The following is a 20,511-nucleotide window of genomic DNA, read 5'->3' on the forward strand; positions in this document are numbered from 1 at the left end:
TCAACTATGGCACCTGTAAGGTCAACTATGTTTCCTTTAAAGTCAACTATGACTCTTAAAGTCAACTGTGGCTCCTTTAAAGTCAACTACGGCTTCTCTAAAGTCAACTATCGCTCCTTCAAAGTCAACTATGGCTACTTTAAAGTTATAAGACCGAATATTCTTTTAAAATTCAAACCCTATTGGTTAATCTATGGATAGTATATATATCTGAACCTGACTTCTATACACCACGTGGTACCAATAATTAATCAATAGCATTTGATCCGTCCTATCTGCATACATCACACATCAAAGCTTCCGACAGAAATGCCACAAACAGAATTTGTGTTCTTAGATATATTTAGATAGTATCAAATGTACGTCAGAGATAGTTAAACCTGATTTAATGGGTTCTGGGAACGATTTATCTAATCTCGTTAAAGCAAGAAAACCTCTGTTATAGATGATCGAAAATGTTATAGGGTCTGGAGTAGATATAAAAAACAAAGGAATAAGGAGTAACTACGTATAGAATAGCAACTCTCCGCTCCCCACCAGGTTTATCTCACCCGTCGGACATACTTTAGTTTTACATCATATGGCGTCAGACTCAGAATAGAAAATGTAGGAGAAATGTCATAAGACACCGTTTATATTGAAAAAATGACACACAAACAGATGAGCGTTTACGATATCGTCAATGTGTCTGTGTAAAAGAGGTTGTTTGTATAAAGTCTCCGAGGAGTGCTTATAGTAAACACCATGTAAGCGCCTTTTTGAAAAATCACGTTCTGATATGATTTTCTTCAACGAAACATCACAATTTTTAAGCGGAATTATATTCTTTCTTTGAATGAATATAATTCAGGTAAAAAATGAGATCGAAAATTTTGACTTGGATTGAAACTAGGTTGTCTATTGCAAGGTTTTGTTATTAAGTGCATACTCCACCATTCTGTTCCACTGCGAACTTAGCGTGACTTCCAACTGAAGGAATCATCTTACTGTTTCGGACAATCAGTCTTTTTCAAACAAGGACGGTTCTACAGTGATTTCGACAATGTCTCGTGTGTATAGGGAATCGAACTCCGACCTCCAGATCACGAGCCCAACACTCTAACCCCTAGACCACGGAGGCTGTTCGAGCAGCCTCGTTATTAACGATTTCTTCAGGCAAACAGGTGAAAGAAAATAGGACTTGGGAATATATTTTCCAACCAACCACTGTGAATTTTTTTCTTCGTAATACTTTTAACAATATTTTTCCTTCCTGGTAAAATGACGACATTTCATGTCACTTCCGTGCCTCGCAAGAAGGGAAGTGTATTAGCAGAATCTACTTGGCTGATAGCCAAACACTAATGAATATCAGGTGTGCCTGTAAGCGCATAAGTATCTGTCTACTTAGGAAAATTGAAAGACGGAATTCTGCGACGACCGTTTTTTGTTTTTTACAGTCGAAAACTGTTTGCGAAAGTCTTCGTGAAAGCAGTATATTAAAAAAACCCGCGCAAGGCAAACCTGCGCATTGAGAGTTCCGTATCACGTTCCTTTTTTCCATTTAGTTTGGGATCCTTAGTACAAATGTAACTCACATTTTAGACGGAATTTTGATTTAACCAAATATGATGTCTACCTATAGACAAGCATCATACTTATTACAATAAAATGACAATGTTTAAGTCATAATATGCCTTTTGACAACCTAGTCAAATGAGGTGATTCAGACTATGATTCTGAGTTGATATCAAGTGAATTTCCTTTCGGAAAATTATGAAAATTTTTGTGTTTTTTATATTACTTACAGTTCCATACTTTTGCAACGGGTCCCGTTTTTCACAGAGTCCGCTTACCTAACCTGAAGAAGTGACAATACCACAGAAGCGACTGTTTTCTTACGATGTTTTCCTCCCCGCTGAGAACGTGATAAATCATTTATGATTCTAACATGAATTCTAAAACAAATTCGACAATCATTGGTTTAGGCCTGTGCAGGAATCGAACCTGCGACCTTAAAGTATTCGTTCGCAGGAGGCAAGCGTTCTACCAACTGGGCTACCACGGCTTGTCACTTCTTCTTGTCGTGTGGGTTGTGAGGTGGAATACCAACCTCATCAACCCTGGTGTCAGGGTTATGATTGAGCCGCCAGAGGCCCCTGACATGGCTCATATAACGAAAACTCACTTACATCAGTAAATAGTAACCTGGACCAACGGCTTAACGTGCCTTCCAAATCACGGATCATCTTACTTTCGGACAATCAGGTGATCAGCCTGTAATGTTCTAATCAAACTAAGGATCACGAAGTGATTTTTTTGATATGTCCCCACCGGGATTCGAACCACGGGCCTCCGGATCGTGAGTCCAACACTCAACCACTGGACCACAGAGGCCATTACTAACACCCTGTATATCCTGTAAACCTTTTTACCAGCTGCCTATTACGGTTCAACTGTTTACGGTTCCATGTTTCGGTATAGTTTGTACGAGAAAAAGTGATGCTGAATATGACACAAGGAGAGGAATTACGGTTCAAAAGGCAGTCCTTTAAAGAGGGTATAGACCGACACAACCCATACATATCTGAGAAGGTCATACCTCCCTGAGGTGGTAAGCAACGTCAAAGTACACAGTTAGACTTCCTTGGGGAATTAGGCTGGCTGGAGTAATCCAGCCGTTACAGGTATCACGCAAATTAGGCGCTCAGACGTCGAGTTGCGGAAAATGGTTCGCGACTACCAATACCAATACAAACCCATAGATATGTCCAGACTTATAAGAGAATACCACGATGCCGTCTACGCGTTCTTTTAGGGATCTCTAAAAAACGGCAAAGTAGAAAATAAGTACTTTTCTTATATGAAGGAAACTATCCTTACACGTGCTATTTCAATAACACATTTCAAGGAAAGTGACTGCTGTGAAAATATTACAATGATAATATTATGTAAGAAAATACCTTACCCGTATATTGCGTTTCCATTTTGAACTCAATGCGCAACAAACCAGGCGTAAATCGTTCTTATCGTGTGCTATCATACTCTGTGCGTGCGAGCGAGATAGCAGATAGTCCTTTTTTTTGACGTGACTTATTGTAGATTTGCCGCAGATGGCATTAACTACTTGGCCGGACAAATGGGGAGCGCTGAAGGCTCTCACCCGGTACAAAGTTTAAGACAACATGCCTGAGGGTGCCCAGTTGGGCGTGAACCTCGGCTCAGGGCGTCGTCTGAGAGGAAAAAAATATTTGAAAGAATTAATCGCCCCCAGTGGATTGATAGAGATAATCACAGATTGAGGGAAATCGTCAACCGCGCCGGCGGAGTCGGTATCGGGATCCTGAAGTGATTGGTGTCGCGAGTTGATTGGCTGCCTCTATGGCTAGAGTAATCGGGTGGTCGGGATCGTATATTACGACCTTCGGACGCCGATAGTCCACGCGTGTTCCTCTACTCCTTAAAGACTAACTTCTTTTTATCGTGGGTTGTGAGGTGGAATACAAGCCTCATCCACCCTGATGTCAGCGTTATGATTGAACGGCCAAAGGCCCTAGACATGGCTCATGTAACGATTACTCACTTACATCAGTAAATAATAACCGGGACCAACAGCTTAACGTGCAATCCGAAGCATGGATCACTTGAATTTCGGACAATCAGGTGATCAGCGCCTGAAATGTCCTAACCAAACTAGGTATCACAAAGTGATTTTTGTATATTCCTCCGGGATTCGAAGCCGGAGCCTCCGGATCAAAAACAAAAATCACTTACAAAAAAAAATACTTACGTTGTCGTTACATGAGTCATTTCAGGGGCTTATGAAGGCTCAGTAATAACCCTGACTTCAGGGTAGATGGGGTTGGTAATTCACCTCACAATCCACACGATAGAAGAAGAATAGTTTAGAGCCGGGGTTCAAACCAGCACCAACACACTGAAGTCACGCATTCTCCGAACACGGCTATCATGCAGACCTTAGCTAATTAAGGATATTATTATGATCTAGTCTTACGAAGAAACTTGATGTGTAATAAAAAAAAAATATTTTGTTATCGAACAACTAGATCCATTTGGTTAGTAACAAACTTAAGAACTATGTTAGTAAATTATCTTAAATATCGATAAGGTTCTATTAATCATACAGCCGATCAGTGGACAATCCCCACTGTCGGTTAACGCCCTCAGGACGCTGTTGCTGCTGTCGCGCAGTCTGCGCATCAATGATGCTGACTTCTTGCGTACAATAGCTTCAAAGCTGTCGATATCCGCTAGCGCAAACATTGCCGATGCACTGCAGTAACGCGGCAGCCGCAACAACTGTAGGCCTTCTTGGTATATTGGTAATAAACGAGATACTTATTCAAGACACTAAGTTTATTTTTAGGTCATTTGCAGACGTCAGAAAGAATTTATAATCACTTGGAGTCGTAAATTAGTAATGCAGAACTCTGGAAATATGGTTGGTACAGTCCGCGCGACAGTCTCTAATGGACAGATTTAATACCAGAACGTCGTCCTTTTAAAGATTATTTACAGCTGGCTCTCTTTCTACAAACTTACTTCTGCAATCTTCGCATTTCCGAATTAAAACGTAAAATATACTGTCCTGTTCATTTTATTGTGTATCAGAATTTGAATTTAGAATACAAAACACAATTTCTTGAAAGATATTAAAAAATACAAGCTAGTACTCTCAATACCCTAAAATGTTATCATCTCCCTAGCGTTATCCCGTTTTTCACAGAGTCTGCTTACCTAACCTGAATATTTGACAGGTACGGTTATTTACAGAAGCGACTTCAAGCGACTGCCTGACTGACCTTCTAACCTGCTAAGGAAAACCAGCCTATTTGTGAGCTCATTTACCTCCGAAAACGCATTTCCCCGGAATGTGGGTTTCCTCACGATGTTTTCCTTCACCGCTGAGCACGTGATAATCATGTATGATCCAAACATTCGAAAATATTCAAACAAATTCGACAATCATTGGTTTAGGCCTGTACTGAATTTGAATCTGAGACGTCAAAGTGAGAGGCAAGCGTTCTACCAACCGGGCTACCACGGCTCCTGATAAAAACGCTGGCTTTACTCTAGATAATAGGTTTCACTAAGACCGGAGTTTCCTTTACAATTTCCCAATACATTTAAAAGCATTTACGTCATTCCGATGCGACCAGCTCAGTACCTACTTATCCAAGTATGAGCCATGACCGTTCTTTGTAACTTTGCGTTTCAGAACATGTTAGGAACCTTTGTTGCTGTGTGCCATTACCCCAGCTCATTGTTAAGCGACTTAAGCAGTGGAGGTACTCTTTAAATCTTCGCTAATGGCCTTTTAAAGCGGCCAGTATATCTCTCCGAAATGTTCTTCTCCCTGTACACCTTAAAATTTAAAAACAGGTTAGGCATTAATCTTCGTGGCAGCGTACGCTTATTTTGTCTGAGCAAGTAGCTGTTAAGGATACAAGTTGCTACTTAATACTATGTTGTTAGAAGTAAAACTGTACTGTGTAAACGTGAAATTTATTTACTTATATATGTATTTCATTTTACACAGACTAAACTGTTATCATTATACAGGCTTATTATATCTCCCAATACAAATGACATTACATACATATTCAAATGACAATAAACAAAAACAAAACTCAAAATTAGCTTTTGTCAGCTTTAAAATAAAAATAACATTCATAACATTTAAAGCAAAAGTTAAAATAATAAATATACTTAATAGTTAACACGTCAACCAAATAAAAGTTAAACTTTATTAAACCTGCAATAAGTACTATACAAAAGAAAGTCTCACAAAGCGATCATGGGAACCATAACCGTCGCAATGCTTTAATGCAATATAACAACTGGAATAGAACAGACGCGTACGACTATATCTTGATTGGGGTAGTCAGAGGTATAACCAGCACAAGATGAACTAAGTACCAACGTGATAGGTGGTGAGCCATATCGCGGTGTATAATGGTCGAGCCAACTGTGACGCTTGTACACAATTTTCTTTGATGTTTTTAGAAAGCCTAAGCATCGAATTAATTAAGCTTTTCGATTAACGAAACTCCTTTTTCCCACAGCCTGAAGCCTGGCAGCGCACAGAGTACAGTATACCGCAGGCAGGCGGCCTGCGCGCATCGTGGCGTATCTTGCGCGTGCGCGTCCCCACCAACGCGAGTGGGGCGCTCCGCATACGCTGCGAGGCGCTCCTGCAGGTGGAGCCACCAGTCGTGCGTGATGCTGTCTCCATCATCACGGTATACTCGCGCACGCAGCTGTCGAAATATGTCTCCAGTAAGGGTATGTGTCGAAGAAAGCAATTATTTTGTTTTTAGCGTCGCTCTTGGGGTATAAAGCATTTGTTTTGAGAAGTTACTTATTACCTTACCTTTACCTTACATTTTATTATTAGTGGTTTATTATTGTTTTGTTTGTTATTCCCATATCTCGGGACTATGGAGTCCCGGACTTTTGGAAGGCGTGTGTGGGGCCGAAGGCAACACGTAGAGACCCCTTAAGACAATTTAATCTAAATGTTGTGTGACACCAACCGGCAATTATATCTGTATGCACTATGGGAATGCACCCAATGACAATCCCCGGTTCGTGAAAGACTATTGCAGATTATGGAAACAAAGAGAACTGGGCTATTAGGTTGGGGGTTAGTGGACCGGATACTAGGGCTATGGGTGACTATGGCGCCTTATTATTGTGTGTTATTATTATTTTTACTTTATTTACCGGACAAATAGAGAGCGAGAGGCTCTCACCCGGTACAAAATGTAATACAACAGGCCTGGGAAGATGTTCAGTTGCGAGCGAACCTCGGCTCGTTTGAGAGGATTATATTTGAAAGAATTAATCGATTCTAGCAATAAGCGAAGGAAATCGTTAACCACGCTGGCGGGGTCGGTATCGGGCTACTCGAATACGCGCCGCATGATGTCAAATGGTCCGTTTCAACGCGTGGGTACAACTTCGAACAATATTCTGCATTTTCTCAACAAAATTAAACGAAACATGAACATTATACGACGACCAATTGACAACTTTAACTTAGCTAATTCACCCAAAAATAGGGTAGTTTCCAACTAGTCAAATCAGTTGCGTTTTACTAAACGTCAAAACACGAAATTACTATGGAATTTCTATGAAAAATCAACCTGTGAGGTCATAGAAAAAGTGACAAATTGTTGCACTTATTATAAATTTTTTCTTTATTAAAATTCACAAATTAATTAGTTAAATAGAAAAAAGAAAACGTTTTTGACAGTTTTAGATCTGTCTTTGTTTAGTAATCAGAATTTTATAATTTATCTTTGACCTAGGAATTTTGTCCTTCCAACTTTGGTGGAACATAATATTTTTCAACTCTCCAGGGACGAGGCCTCAATAGCAACCCTTCCAACCTTTCTCTACAAGACCATTGTTTCGCCGCTGGGCGGGGCAAACCTATTCGTTGCGTATTGTTTTTTTTATTTCGTTTGACCGCCATTTCATTTGATTGAAAGCAATGTTCGTAATAGAACACGCTTGCGTAGACAGTTGATAGCGTACATCTTTCGTGCTAGCAATAAAGACATTGCCATACCGTATCGTTCGATTTGGCTTGCCATTGTGGTGAAAGGATTCGCCAATCTGCGTGGAATGTTTTCACAGATTGGTCAAGGTATGCTGGACGTACGGTGGTATAAAATTCCGTCAGAAATGTTTTGCACCCTACATTTACCTAATGAAATAACTTAAGATTGATGCAGACATCGTATTAGAAGATCAGGTATGCTCGAAACTGACAGCTAGCATTTTAAGGTTAGCCCAGCGTTGCCATTTCGTAAAAAATAAATTACCCACGTCAATTGTTTTTAATTTACTTTGCAAGGAAATTTTGTACTTTTAATAAAATATTTACGTACAGTTTTAATGATTTTGTATACGTGACAAATATACGTATTAACTACATTAATTAGAAATTCACTTAATTTTCAATAATAAAATTCGCGTCCTTGGAATGTTGGAGATACCAATTGAATGGTAACACTTATCAATGGGCTAGCAATGGCGGCTTGTCATAGGATTGAGCATACCTGGTCTTCTTATGCCATGGATGCAGACACAAACGTTACCGCCAGTGCTGCATCATGGCGACTTGTCCGTGTGAACGCGTGCTTAAAAACTGAGCATTACAATAATCCCATCCCCGATGCCGCTCCGCATTCTAGCTTTAATCAAAAAAAAAAATATTCTTTATTTCACAAATTTTAGTTACATCGTGGCCGAGACCTCCCATTAAGTAATCCTAGGATACTTGTGGCGGGAATGTCTCGCAATTCCCAAGGGGTAGGTACAGTTTGTGAGTTAAGATAAGTAATAACAAATATGACTTCTATAAAGAAAACATATAATTTAGTAGGTGTAATCTGAAGATTTTCAGAGTAAAACAAAACTAAATATCAAATTTTTGCCCATAGCGCTATGAGTGACATATATATTCATACACATATATATATACACATGCACATGTGTACGCACGTGCACACACACTTCATTGAATCAAAAGTCTTCATTGATTTGTGTAGGCGTCTTGCAATGTTAGTGCTAACGTAGAGACTAATTGAAACGAGCCACCAGCCACTCCAAGTAGTTAGAAGTACCCCCTAACAGGTCCTCTAATTATCTTCTCCTGTCGCACTGCTGGGCAAAGGGGACGGCCCTTATATTCCATGAGCCATGTCAGGGGCCTTTGGCGGCTCCATAGAAACCTTCAAAGGTTGACGGAGTCAATTGAGTAGTTGAGGTCAGAGATACATTTTGAAATTCTGATTGCTAAATAAAGACAGATCAAAAGGTTACAAAACGTTTTATTTTTCTATTTAACTTCTTCTGACGGAATTTTATACCACAGTACGTCCAACATACCTTGACCAATCTGTGAAAACATTCCACGCAGATTGGCGAATCCTTTCACCACATTGGCAAGCCAAATCGAACGATACGGTATGGCAATGCCTTTATTGCTAGCACGAAAGATGTACGCTATCAACTGTCTACGCAAGCGTGTTCTATTACGAACATTGCTTTCAATCAAATGAAATGGCGGTCAAACGAAATAAAAAAACAATACGCAACGAATAGGTTTGCCCCGCCCAGCGGCGAAACAATGGTCTTGTAGAGAAAGGTTGGAAGGGTTGCTATTGAGGCCTCGTCCCTGGAGAGTTGAAAAATATTATGTTCCACCAAAGTTGGAAGGACAAAATTCCTAGGTCAAAGATAAATTTTGAAATTCTGATTGCTAAATAAAGACAGATCAAAAGGTTACAAAACGTTTTATTTTTCTATTTAACTTATTTATGAATTTTAATAAAGAAAAATGTCAAAAGAAGTGCGACATTTTGTCACGTATTCTATGATGTCACAGGTTGCTTTTTTATACAAATTCCATAGTAATTTCGTGCTTTGTTTGGTAAGGACTTTTCAGGCTTGAATCACCTGATTGTCCGAAAAAGTAAGATGATTCCGTGCTTCGGAGGGCACGTTAAGCCGTTGGTCCCGGCTATTAGCCGTAAAAACACCTCCACCAACCCGCAGTGGAGCAGCGTGGTGGAGTATGGTCCATACCCCCTCCGGTTGATTGGAGGCCTGTGCCCAGCAGTGGGACGTATATAGGCAGTTTATGTTATGTATGTATGTAATTTTCGTGTTTTGACGTTAAGTAAAAAGTAACTGATTTGACTAGTTGGAAAGTACCGTATCACGTTAAAGACACAATCCCTCTGTCGGATTTTACGACATGCCCGGGAAGGCAAGCAGCTGAACGGTCTCTAACACTTCCTAAGTATGCCTCTCTGCACTCAGGATGTGTCCACTTTGTGTCTGTTTCAACTAATTCAATGGATAAAATATTTTCCTCTATAGAGTAGTTCGTAGTCCTCAATCTTTCATAAAGACGACCGAGAAGACAATAAACGAATTTTGATCAAGCATCCCATTTGCAAGTTGGCTCCTTTGTCTAGAAAACTTTTATTAAGATCGAAGCCAGGAGAATTAGCTTGTTAGTATGGAAATTGGATTTACTAGATACCTTATAAGGACTTTCTTTGTACTCCACTTCTTTACAACTCGGCAGGTTTATCAAATAAGTACCTACATTATATAATATTTTATTATAAGAGCGATTGGAGCTTAGCAAATCGTAAATTACTAATTTGTAACCGGATTGGCGGAAATCCCGCGATTTTGATCCGGAAACTGGTGATCATTATCCGGATATTATATTACAGGATTATTATATTTTATAATTATTATTAGTATCCCTCGCGGTTCGTTAAAAATTTTGGTGGCGCTAAAAGTTATTTTTTTATTAATTTGAGATATCAGTTACGGTCATTATATAAAGCATCTTTGATGATAGTTCAGATAATAATCCCTATAATTCTTCGAGCTTCGTTCAGTAAACTTGCACCTTGGAACGAGAGGCAGACTGGGAAAAAATCTTAATATTAAACAAACAGATTTAAAGATGACAAAAAATGTTTTCCTTTTTCTATTTACTTAACTTATTTATGGATTTTAATAAAGAAAAATGTAATAATAAGTGCGACATTTTGTTTCGTTTTTCTATGACGTCACTGGTAGCTTTTTCATACAAATTCTGTAGTAATTTCGTGTTTTGACGTTTAGTAAAGAGTAACTGATTTGACTAGTTGGAAAGTACCCTATTATGAGATTTATCGTGTATCAGAATTTGAATTCCGAACTAAATAAGTACTTCATTGTCTTCTTTTCAAGTGATAATCAATACAAAACAACAATAAAGTAGGTACTTAGTTCGGAATTCAAATTCTGGTCCACGATAAATCTAATAACTGATAAACATGGAAATTAGCATTCGTTTGAATTCAGAATAACAATAATTGCCGAGGGAGATTAAGAAAATAGAAGCACTGTATGAGAATGAGGTTGACTAACCTAAAGGTCAAAGCCCACTATACTGTTCTGAGAGCTCTACCGTGGCTCTACCAGACCGTACCGCGTCGGTTCAGCCCTGTAGCACAAGATGAATAATAATTACTCCAGTAGCATAAACATTGAACCTTAACCAGTCTCTTAATGGAATGGAAAATAATCGAACTCAGACATAGTGGTGCTGAGTGCAGTACACACCATATATATATGTAATTCTATTTTTAATGAGAGACTTTCTATGCGACGTTCTCCAAAAATAATATAGATGGCGCTGTATAACTCCTACGAGATAAGTATCTATGCTTTCATTCCATGGGTACATAATTATTCAAAAATGTAATGTACTTAATGGCAGAGGCGTATATAAAAATAATTGTTGCTTGATGATTGGATCAGATATGTATAAAATTATGTTGCTACCTATATTGCTTCTCGTTATTTTGATCAGAACAATAATGATTGGAAGATGTGTTGGGCCTGGCTTTAATAACGAGGGCTGGCTTTAATATCCAAAAATAAAGATAAGAGATGCTTAAGTTTATACATTGTTTTAAGTTTACGCGGTTATTATCATAATTAAAACACATAATAACGGGTTTTTACCGCGTTTAAAGTAAAAAAAATCGTATTCGTTCGTAGAAAATTATGGATCTACCTACTCCACTCCAATCTCATCAGTCATCCCGTGATCATGGCACTTGCAACAGTGTCGAAATATCGGGAGTCTTATATCCCTACTTTAAACGCGGTAAGAACCCGTTATTATGTGTTTTAATTATGATGCTTAAGTTTGTTATCCATGTAATTTGAAAATTACTTAACGAAGGAAACTCTGTAAAGCAGCATCTATATATACGTATTTTTTTTTTAACTTTTTAGCCTGGAAAGTCCTTCATTATATCTGTAGATTTCTAAGGTTTAATTAACTAGATGAGGGGTCCAAATACTTATTTACGTTGTTATAATTAATACTATTCTCTTTCTTCCGCAGGTATTAGTCTGGCCGGAATTAGTGCCAACATGTGTTTAATCGCAATCATTTGGACATTCAAAGATATATCAAGGTTTGTGAGCTTATGAGGATCGGTTTGAACAAAGTCTGGTGATATTAGTAGTAATAGTAGATAAGATCCGTCGGCCTCGGTTACATACTTTAAACAAAATTTAATATAACTAAATTACAGAAGACTCGGCGAATGCGCCACACGCGCGCCGCACGCGCGCTGATACAGTAACAGTTTCTTGTACAACTCTGCGTTCGTGCAGTCACGTAGGGCGCGTAGTTAGCGCAGGTGCGGCGCGCAGATACTGTAACAGATTGGTGCAGAACTTTAGCGCAGCTCGCATGCAGTCATGCTTTCGAAAACAAGCGCATTCGCCGAGTCCGGAGTCTTACGAGCGTTGTTGGTTCGATGCGACGTCGCAATATTAAAATTTCAACGTGCAGTTGTTGCAACACATTCGGTTCGTGTACCTAACATGATGGTGGGATTATGTGCGTGTCTGGCGAACTGCTGGTAAACTAATACTTTACCACAACCAAAGGTCGACTACCTTCGTGAGTTGCAAGAACTATTAAGTATCAACAAAATAGTGTGGCATATCGTTGTTCATTGAAGAATGAAACGGAGCATCACCGTTCAGACGTCGTGTCCGACCCACAAGGCACCGTATGGCCTCACTCTAAATGTTAAATAATAACGAATCTAGTGCGTACTTCGTACCTTAAATATACAAAAGAATCATGAATTTATCGGAAATTTAATATCCATAGTACCCACTTTGTATCAAGGAGGTTATTTTTTGTACATTCTAATGTTAATACATGGTGTCAACTGTATAAATTAGATAAGTATTTATTTATAAATTATAGTGTTACTACAGTGGCTGGAATGTCAGGCATTTATGGACGCACGTGGTAACTTGAGTTGAGGTGCTGGGGGCTAAAATGGCCACATCGAAGCAATTCACCTAAGAAAGCAATATTGCAATTTGACATTTGCGCCTATAAAAGTAAGTGCGCAATGCAAACAAATGTCAAATAGCAATATTGCTTTCTTATATGAATTGCTTCGATGTGGCCTTTTTAACCCCCCTGATTACTTAAAAGCAACCGTAACCGAAACTATCGGATATCTGATATAAAAAAATCATCCGTATCCGTAACCGTATCCAGTATAATCATTCTTAAATCCGTATCCAATCCGTATCCAATCCGTATCCGAAATTTCATATCCATAACATCCCTGCTTCATAGTCACTACGGTTTGGATACATCAATCAGTAGGTACTTTTTTTTAAATATTTACCAGGAGAATAAACTCCGTCTCAGCGATTTCATCGGCGATCACTGCGTGCTAATATGTGCGTAAACCCTCAAAGCCTACAGTTGTTATTGCGTCGCTTTGAGCGGTCTCACAGAGCTGCGGCTCAACGCTACCTGCAAGGCTAATAAGCGCAACGAAATAAAATTATCGATCGAGTCAATAAATTTTATCGAAATAGGTGAGTTTATTTTTTCCCCTAACATGCGTGTCACGTAATTTTTTGTGATCACAACACATCACACAGCAGCAATCGACAAAACGACATATTTAACTATTTTTATGTAACATGTACCTGATAATTTTCTCTATGACTTATGAGATATATTTACATGCCGGTGTTGGTGTAATGTACTGAAACTCTACCATAATATGCCATGTCAGGGGCCTTTGGCGGCTCAATTATAACCCTGACACCAGGGTTGATGAGGTTGGTATTCTACCTCACAACCCACACGATAAGAAGAAGAAGATCATAATTGTAAAAAGATATGTAAATAACGTATATTCCTTGCAATAAATGATTTCTGATTTTCTGTTTCTTTTTTCTGTTCGTCAGAATTGTGACAAAATTTTATCATGTTGCGCGTGTTAGCCCTACTGAGCGCTCTTTGGAACCGTAATAGGTAAATAACGCGCGCGAGTGTTGTGAGTGACGAAGCACTGGTTCAAGTGTAGGTAGTCGAGACGGAAATCGTCACCTCATATTAAAAACCACTCAAGGGCCTTCTTGAAAAAATCACATTTGGATGTAATTTTCTTCAAAAAAACCTCAATATTTTTTTTCAATTAATTAAAATAAGCATATTTCCTTTTTAATCCGGGGGGAAATTGAGATCGTTTTTTTTCCTGGTTGTAAACTTAACTTGCGTATTGCGAGGTTTTGCAATCACAATCCGCAAAGAAGGCGCTTACATAGTTTTCTCTATAACGCGACGATATGGTGAGTCCATCAATGCCTCTCAAATGCCCATTGTCGTCACGGCTTGTAATGGTTCTTTTCTCGAATAAAGCGCGGGTATTCATGTCGGTTACAGACCGCGAGCTAAGTTAAGTTAGTATAGCTTGCTCGCATAGCTGACGCAATTTTCCATAGTTTGCATAGTTTGAAGTCTGCACACAGCTATGAACCGTCAATGGGACTCGAATGGAGCATTTTATTTTGACGTGATTTATTGAAGGCTTGCCTCAGATAACATTAATTCGATGGACAAAATTGAATGGAACTTTAACAAGCGTTGCTCCATACCCCTTACGGTTGATTGAGGGAAAGCCTGTTCCCAGCAGTGGGACGTATATAGGCTGTTTATGTTATGTTTTATTAGTCATATATTTTCAAGATTTGTGCTCGGTTAATGGCAATTCCGTGGTCTAGTGGTTAGAGCGTTAGGCTCACGATCTGGAGGTCCGGGTTCGATTCCAGATGGGGACATTGTCGAAATCACTTTGTGAGACTGTCCTTTGTTTGGTAAGGAATTTCAGGCTTGAATCACTTGATTGTCCGAAAAAGTAAGATGATTCCGTGCTTCGGAGGGCACACCAACCCGCAGTGGAGCAGCCTGGTGGAGTATGCTCCATACCCCCTCCGGTTGCTTGAGGGGAGGCCTGTGCCCAGTAGTGGGACGTATATAGGCAGTTTATGAATGGCGATTGGCTCGCCACCTACTTACTATATGGGACTTAAACTTAGCTGGCGAGGAGTGGTTATACTGTATGCCTGGGACTACTTTTTTTTGGCTTTGACTTCCCGCAGATGGCATTAACTACTTGGCCGGAGGTGACTACGTTTAGTCCTTATCTCCTATGATAAATCGAGCCTCTTGTTTTCCGATATACTTCTTATATCGTACGCGGCAGTGAGCAAAGGGCCTGTAAACAGTATAAGCAGATAGATAAAATAGGAATATCCAGACATTTTTGAGAAAACAATTATTACGAGCCCTAATCAATCTTCTTAGGTAAGAAAATCACAAAATATTGTTTTCTTATGAAGAAAATGTAACATTATGTAGCTTCACTGAACGTTACTTAGTTCTATGTAATAGTTTTATAAATAGGCATAATCTATGGCTGTGTTTCACTTAAGGTAATGTCAATTCTGCACGACATCATCTTTTATCTATATTGTACAGTAACACACAAAATTGTTGTTTTGTTTTGTTTTAATTGTAATATTTAAATGGAATACGTAAATAAAATATGGTATAAAAGGTTGTGTTTTTATTAATATACCCACATCATTCGAGTGCGAGCTGTTCGTTTTAATTAACGAGTGACTCTATTTTAAACTCTGCTTTATGATGCTCTCTGCTTGTTAAATAAATCATGTAGCACCAGCTGCATGGGTTACACTATACAGGGTGTTAGCGACATCGTAACGAAAACTGTGATTTTGAGCTGATATCAAGTGGAATTTTTCGTTGCAAAACTTATCGTCACTAATTTAAGAGTCACACTCTTGTCAGTGTACCATTCTTTATGCTACTTTTTGAGGGAAAAATAGAGTAGTGTAAAAGAAGGTATGGAACTAAAAATAATTAAAAATAAATACTGAAATTATTATAAATTTTCCGATAGGAAATTCCACTTGATATAAACTCAGGATCAAGGTCTGAATTATTCCCCAAAGTTTTCGTTAAGATGTCACTAACACCCTACATGTAGACACGATATATACCGCCGCCTAGCCAATACATTCCTGACAGATGCACTTTACTGCTCGCCATACCCCTGGAGGACCCCACTAACCATACCCCACAGTGATTTGGCCTAGGCTAAAACCAGGAATGAGTGACTAGTTTACAATATACGGCGATCAGACCACAATGGACTTACTAACTCATAAAAATAAAGATCTTCTTCTTCTTATCGTGTGGGTTGTGAGGTGGAATACCAGCCTCACTACACTACTACTATTGAGCCGCCAAAGGCCCCTGACATGGCTCATGTACCGACTACTTACTTACATCAGTATGTAGTAACCGGGACCAATGGCTTAACAAGCCTTCCGAAGCACGGATCGTCTTACTTTCGGACAATCAGGTGAAAATAAAGATGAAAAGAGAATGAAAACCATGACTTCATTTTTATTGTATATTAACTCGGCCCTCACTATGTTCACGCTACGATGCGAGCAATTATTATCAATGAAATCCTGACAATATTTTTTGCGTCATTTCACTAACAAGCGTACGATTCAACCAAAGAGAATACGTATAAATATGCTCAGAATTTCCAGCGTTTTATTGCAAGACGTATAAGTATCAAATTAATGATGCAAAATAACAAGAAATAATACTTAATGAATCAACATAATTATTTTGATTCTGATTAGTTTCAATGTTGAACTTGGAACGAATAGATAACATTGGATGAGTTGAGCTGTTTATCTTCAGCGGCTTATCGTAAAACATTATATAGGGAGTTCTTCTCTAATATACTAGTTAATGTAATCATCATCATCAGCCCATTAACGTCCCCACTGCTGGGGCACGGGCCTTCCTTATGGATGGATAGGGAGATCGGGCCTTAAACCATCACGCGGGCCCAGTGCGGATTGATGGTTATTAACGACTGCGGGAGGAGCTCGGTGGCGCACCGGTAAACGCGCTCGGTCTGCGATTGTTGAAGTAAAGCAACTTTCGCAGAGGCCGGTCATAGGATGGGTGACCACAAAAAAAAAGTTTTCATCTCGAGCTCCTCCGTGCTTCGGAAGGCACGTTAAGCCGTTGGTCCCGGCTGCATTAGCAGTCGTTAATAACCATCAATCCGCACTGGGCCCGCGTGATGGTTTAAGGCCCGATCTCCCTATCCATCCATAGGGAAGGCCCGTGCCCCAGCAGTGGGGACGTTAATGGGCTGATGATGATGAACGACTGCTAATGCAGCCGGGACCAACGGCTTAACGTGCCTTCCGAAGCACGGAGGAACTCGAGATGAAAACTTTTTTTTTGCGGTCACCCATCCTATGACCGGCCTTTGCGAAAGTTGCTTTACTTCAACAATCGCAGACCGAGCGCGTTAACCGCTGCGCCACCGAGCTCCTTAGCACTAGTTATTGTAATAAGATAGAATGAGGAGTATGTGGCCCTGATGAGCAAGTGCTGTGTCACATTTGGAGGATACCGTGAGGATCCCTAATGAGTCCTAAGAAAGTGCTCCTCGCTACTTCTTCTTTATCCTCGCCACTTTCCGCTATGCGGGGTCGGCTTTTCCAATCATGCGGCGCTTAATATCTGGCTGATAAAAATCGTCTTCTTTGAGACCCAGCGCCTTCATGTCCCTCTGGACTGGGTTTTAGATCATCCCCTCTCCTTCCCTCTAGTAGCCATGTAAAGGAGTTTAATCAAATACTAGATACGCTATATATAAAGTTTAAGACTAAGAGGTGAACTGTAGCATATGGCAGCGATCACAATAGATCTTACGGGTAATAGTGATGCAAGACAGTGAAGTAAGACCTGCATAGTCCCCAGATTTAAAAAAAATAATATGATTTACCTTAACTGCTTGTGACTTTGGCACTTTGCAATGAATTAATATAGATTAACAGCCTCCGTGGTCTAGTGGTTAGAGCGTTAGGCTCATGATCTGGAGGTCCGGGTTCGATTTCCGATGGGGACATTATCGAAATCACTTTGTGAGACTGTCCTTTGTTTGGTAAGGACTTTTCAGGCTTGAATCACCTGATTGTCCGAAAAAAGTAAGATGATTCCGTGCTTCGGAGGGCACGTTAAGCCGTTGGTCCCGGCTATTAGCCGTAAAAACACCTCCACCAACCCGCAGTGGAACAGCGTGGTGGAATATGCTCCATACCCCCTCCGGTTGATTGAGGGGAGGCCTGTGCTCAGCAGTGGGACGTATTACGCAGTTTATGTAATACAGATACAATTAAAATATAATAATACAAAATTGTATACTCATCGCAAAATGCTAAATAGATAAGAGATATGTTTCGCTAAACCATGCTTTGTTAAATAAGTAATAACACATTAAGTTTTTAAATAATTGTTTGAACATCTGTCTGTCATCGTGCGGTTCATTATCAATCTAGCATTTCGAATCAAATGTGCATACAAGTTGTCTACTGATTACTTTTGGGTCTGCCTACGGCATTAAACATTACAGGCGTGAGTTTATGCATGTATGTATGGTTCTCCTAGATACTGTATACATTATCTGGAATAGATCCCGATACCGACCCCGCCGGCGCGGCGTGGTCAACGATTTCCCTTCAGCGCTTATCGCTATCGACCCACTAGGGTCGATAACACTTTCAAATATTCTTCCTCTCAGATGACTCCCTGAGCCAAGATTCGCGCCCAACTGGGCACCCTCAGACCTGTTGTCTTAAATTTTGTACCGCGTGAGAGCCCTCAGCGCAAGTCACGTCAAAAAAGATAAAAAAACTGAAATAGACGTATGAGGCCTGACGATGTGTGTAGGTATACATGAGAGCGAAAATCTAGTTAAACAAGTAGGCTAAGTACCGGGTATGACACCGATAATGCTGCGAGCACTCGTAAGCGCGACTCAATTGCCAGAATCCTAGTGTAAACTCAGTGGGAATTAATCGTGCGTTAGCTAATCCCAGCTGTAATGAGCCCCTCTGTTGAATAATCGCCGTCAATCGATTTTCCATTCGCTGTAGGCATACATATTCAGTCGAGACCGTCGCCATAGTTCCATCAGTCAGCCAGTAGCCAGCTAGCTTCATACAACGATGAGGGAAGACGCTTGTGTGTGTGTGCGCTTCGTAGCAAACTTATACAACGACAGTTTCTTTAGTCAACCAGGGCTGCAGCTAGTGGGGTTTCTTCGGGACTTTTTCCTAGTTAGCATTGACCCCCTATACATGTCTTCCCTTATACAGCGTGTATCGCTATCGGCACACTAGAGTCGATATATATTTTTTTCAAATATAATCATTTTAGGTTGCGATTCCATTGACGCGGAGCTGTGCGGAGAAGAGCGGAGATGTGCAGGAAACGACCAATCACCGTGAGGGAGAGAGTGACAGAACGCCTTCGTTTTTCGCTCTCTCGAACGCTGTGGTTGGTCAAACTCGCACATCTCTGCTCTTCTCCGCCCATCTCCGCGTCAGTGAAAACCAGCCTTAGACGATGCCCTGAGCCGAGTTTCGCTCGCAATTGGACAACCTTAAGCCTGTTGTCTTTTGTACCATTTGTCAAAAAAGAAGAAAAAACATCCTCCCATACATATAAGCAGACTTCGTCACCGTTTTACGAAGATACCTTCCGTGTCTGAACACAATGTCACTACGGTCGTCTGACGTGCCGGAATAGATTGCGCCTCGTCGGAACTGCCCTTCGCCCGTTCCTTCATTTAGATTCACATTCAGAAAGCAAGACTTTGTAAGGCTTTGGAAAAGCTTGTTGAACAAGAAAAGAGGAATTAAGTCAACGTTCTTACCGAACCCGCCCTACGTGGTCGATTATTTCTCTTGAACGGTCTTAGATTTTAGTATATAGTAAGCACTATTAGATAGAACAACCAGTTCAGTACAGATTACCTTAACATAAGCTCATGACTATATCCCAATGGGTTAGTCACAGGTACGTGGTACATGGTGGCGTTAGTGGTGCGCTTATTTATTATTAATATTACTCCAACTCTGATTATTTCCGCGGTATTCATTGCACACCGAATTCTATAATTAGAGGATATAATTGCTTTTGTAATTTGTGTAACGTATCACTGAACAAATTAGGTAGATTTTGCTGGTTTGGTACACATCGATCTCTATGTAGTTAATCGTGCGTGCACAATTCACGTATTTAGTATCCGACCGAATGATAAACGAAGAGGGTTTGCGGAACACCAGAGGGTCTGCCAATGTTGCAACCGCTTAAGCTTAAGCGTTTTAAAGGGACGCTTAGCTTGTTGAGCGATCACATTACACGTTGTTAGCTTAATGTTAACTGTGAACATTTTCACTCGTTTACATTTTTGTTCAGTTAAGCGATGCGTTGAATCGCTAACGCTTAAGCGATTGCAACTTGGCTACATATAAACAGCGGCCGCCTAACGTCAAGGCAACAAATAAAAATAAACGTCAAAAGGCGGATGCGTAAAATAATGTGCGCATCCCCGAATCGGCGATAAAGATAATATATTCATGCAGCGTAATTATTTTTCCAAATACGCCAGTAGCTTTATGTTTACAGTGGAATGGGTGGTAACTAAAGGCTTTCGAGAAGGCTCATAATAACGCAAACGA

General features: G+C 40.0%; 1 protein-coding gene across 1 annotated transcript in view; it reads left to right on the forward strand.

Annotated features, from left to right (window-relative positions):
- Positions 1 to 15,481, forward strand: part of LOC126368972 (uncharacterized) — a 74,679-nt gene extending 59,198 nt beyond the window's left edge. Inside the window, exons 5-6 of the mRNA XM_050013245.1 lie at positions 6,066 to 6,285; positions 11,939 to 15,481. Of these exons, the coding sequence (XP_049869202.1) occupies positions 6,066 to 6,285; positions 11,939 to 12,027 (309 nt within the window). The 3' untranslated portion in view covers positions 12,028 to 15,481. The remainder of the gene's footprint in view (positions 1 to 6,065; positions 6,286 to 11,938) is intronic.
- Positions 15,482 to 20,511: the final 5,030 nt, after the last annotated feature.

This window comes from Pectinophora gossypiella, chromosome 8 (assembly GCF_024362695.1).
Source record: "Pectinophora gossypiella chromosome 8, ilPecGoss1.1, whole genome shotgun sequence".
In the NCBI taxonomy this organism is placed as follows: domain Eukaryota; kingdom Metazoa; phylum Arthropoda; class Insecta; order Lepidoptera; family Gelechiidae; genus Pectinophora; species Pectinophora gossypiella.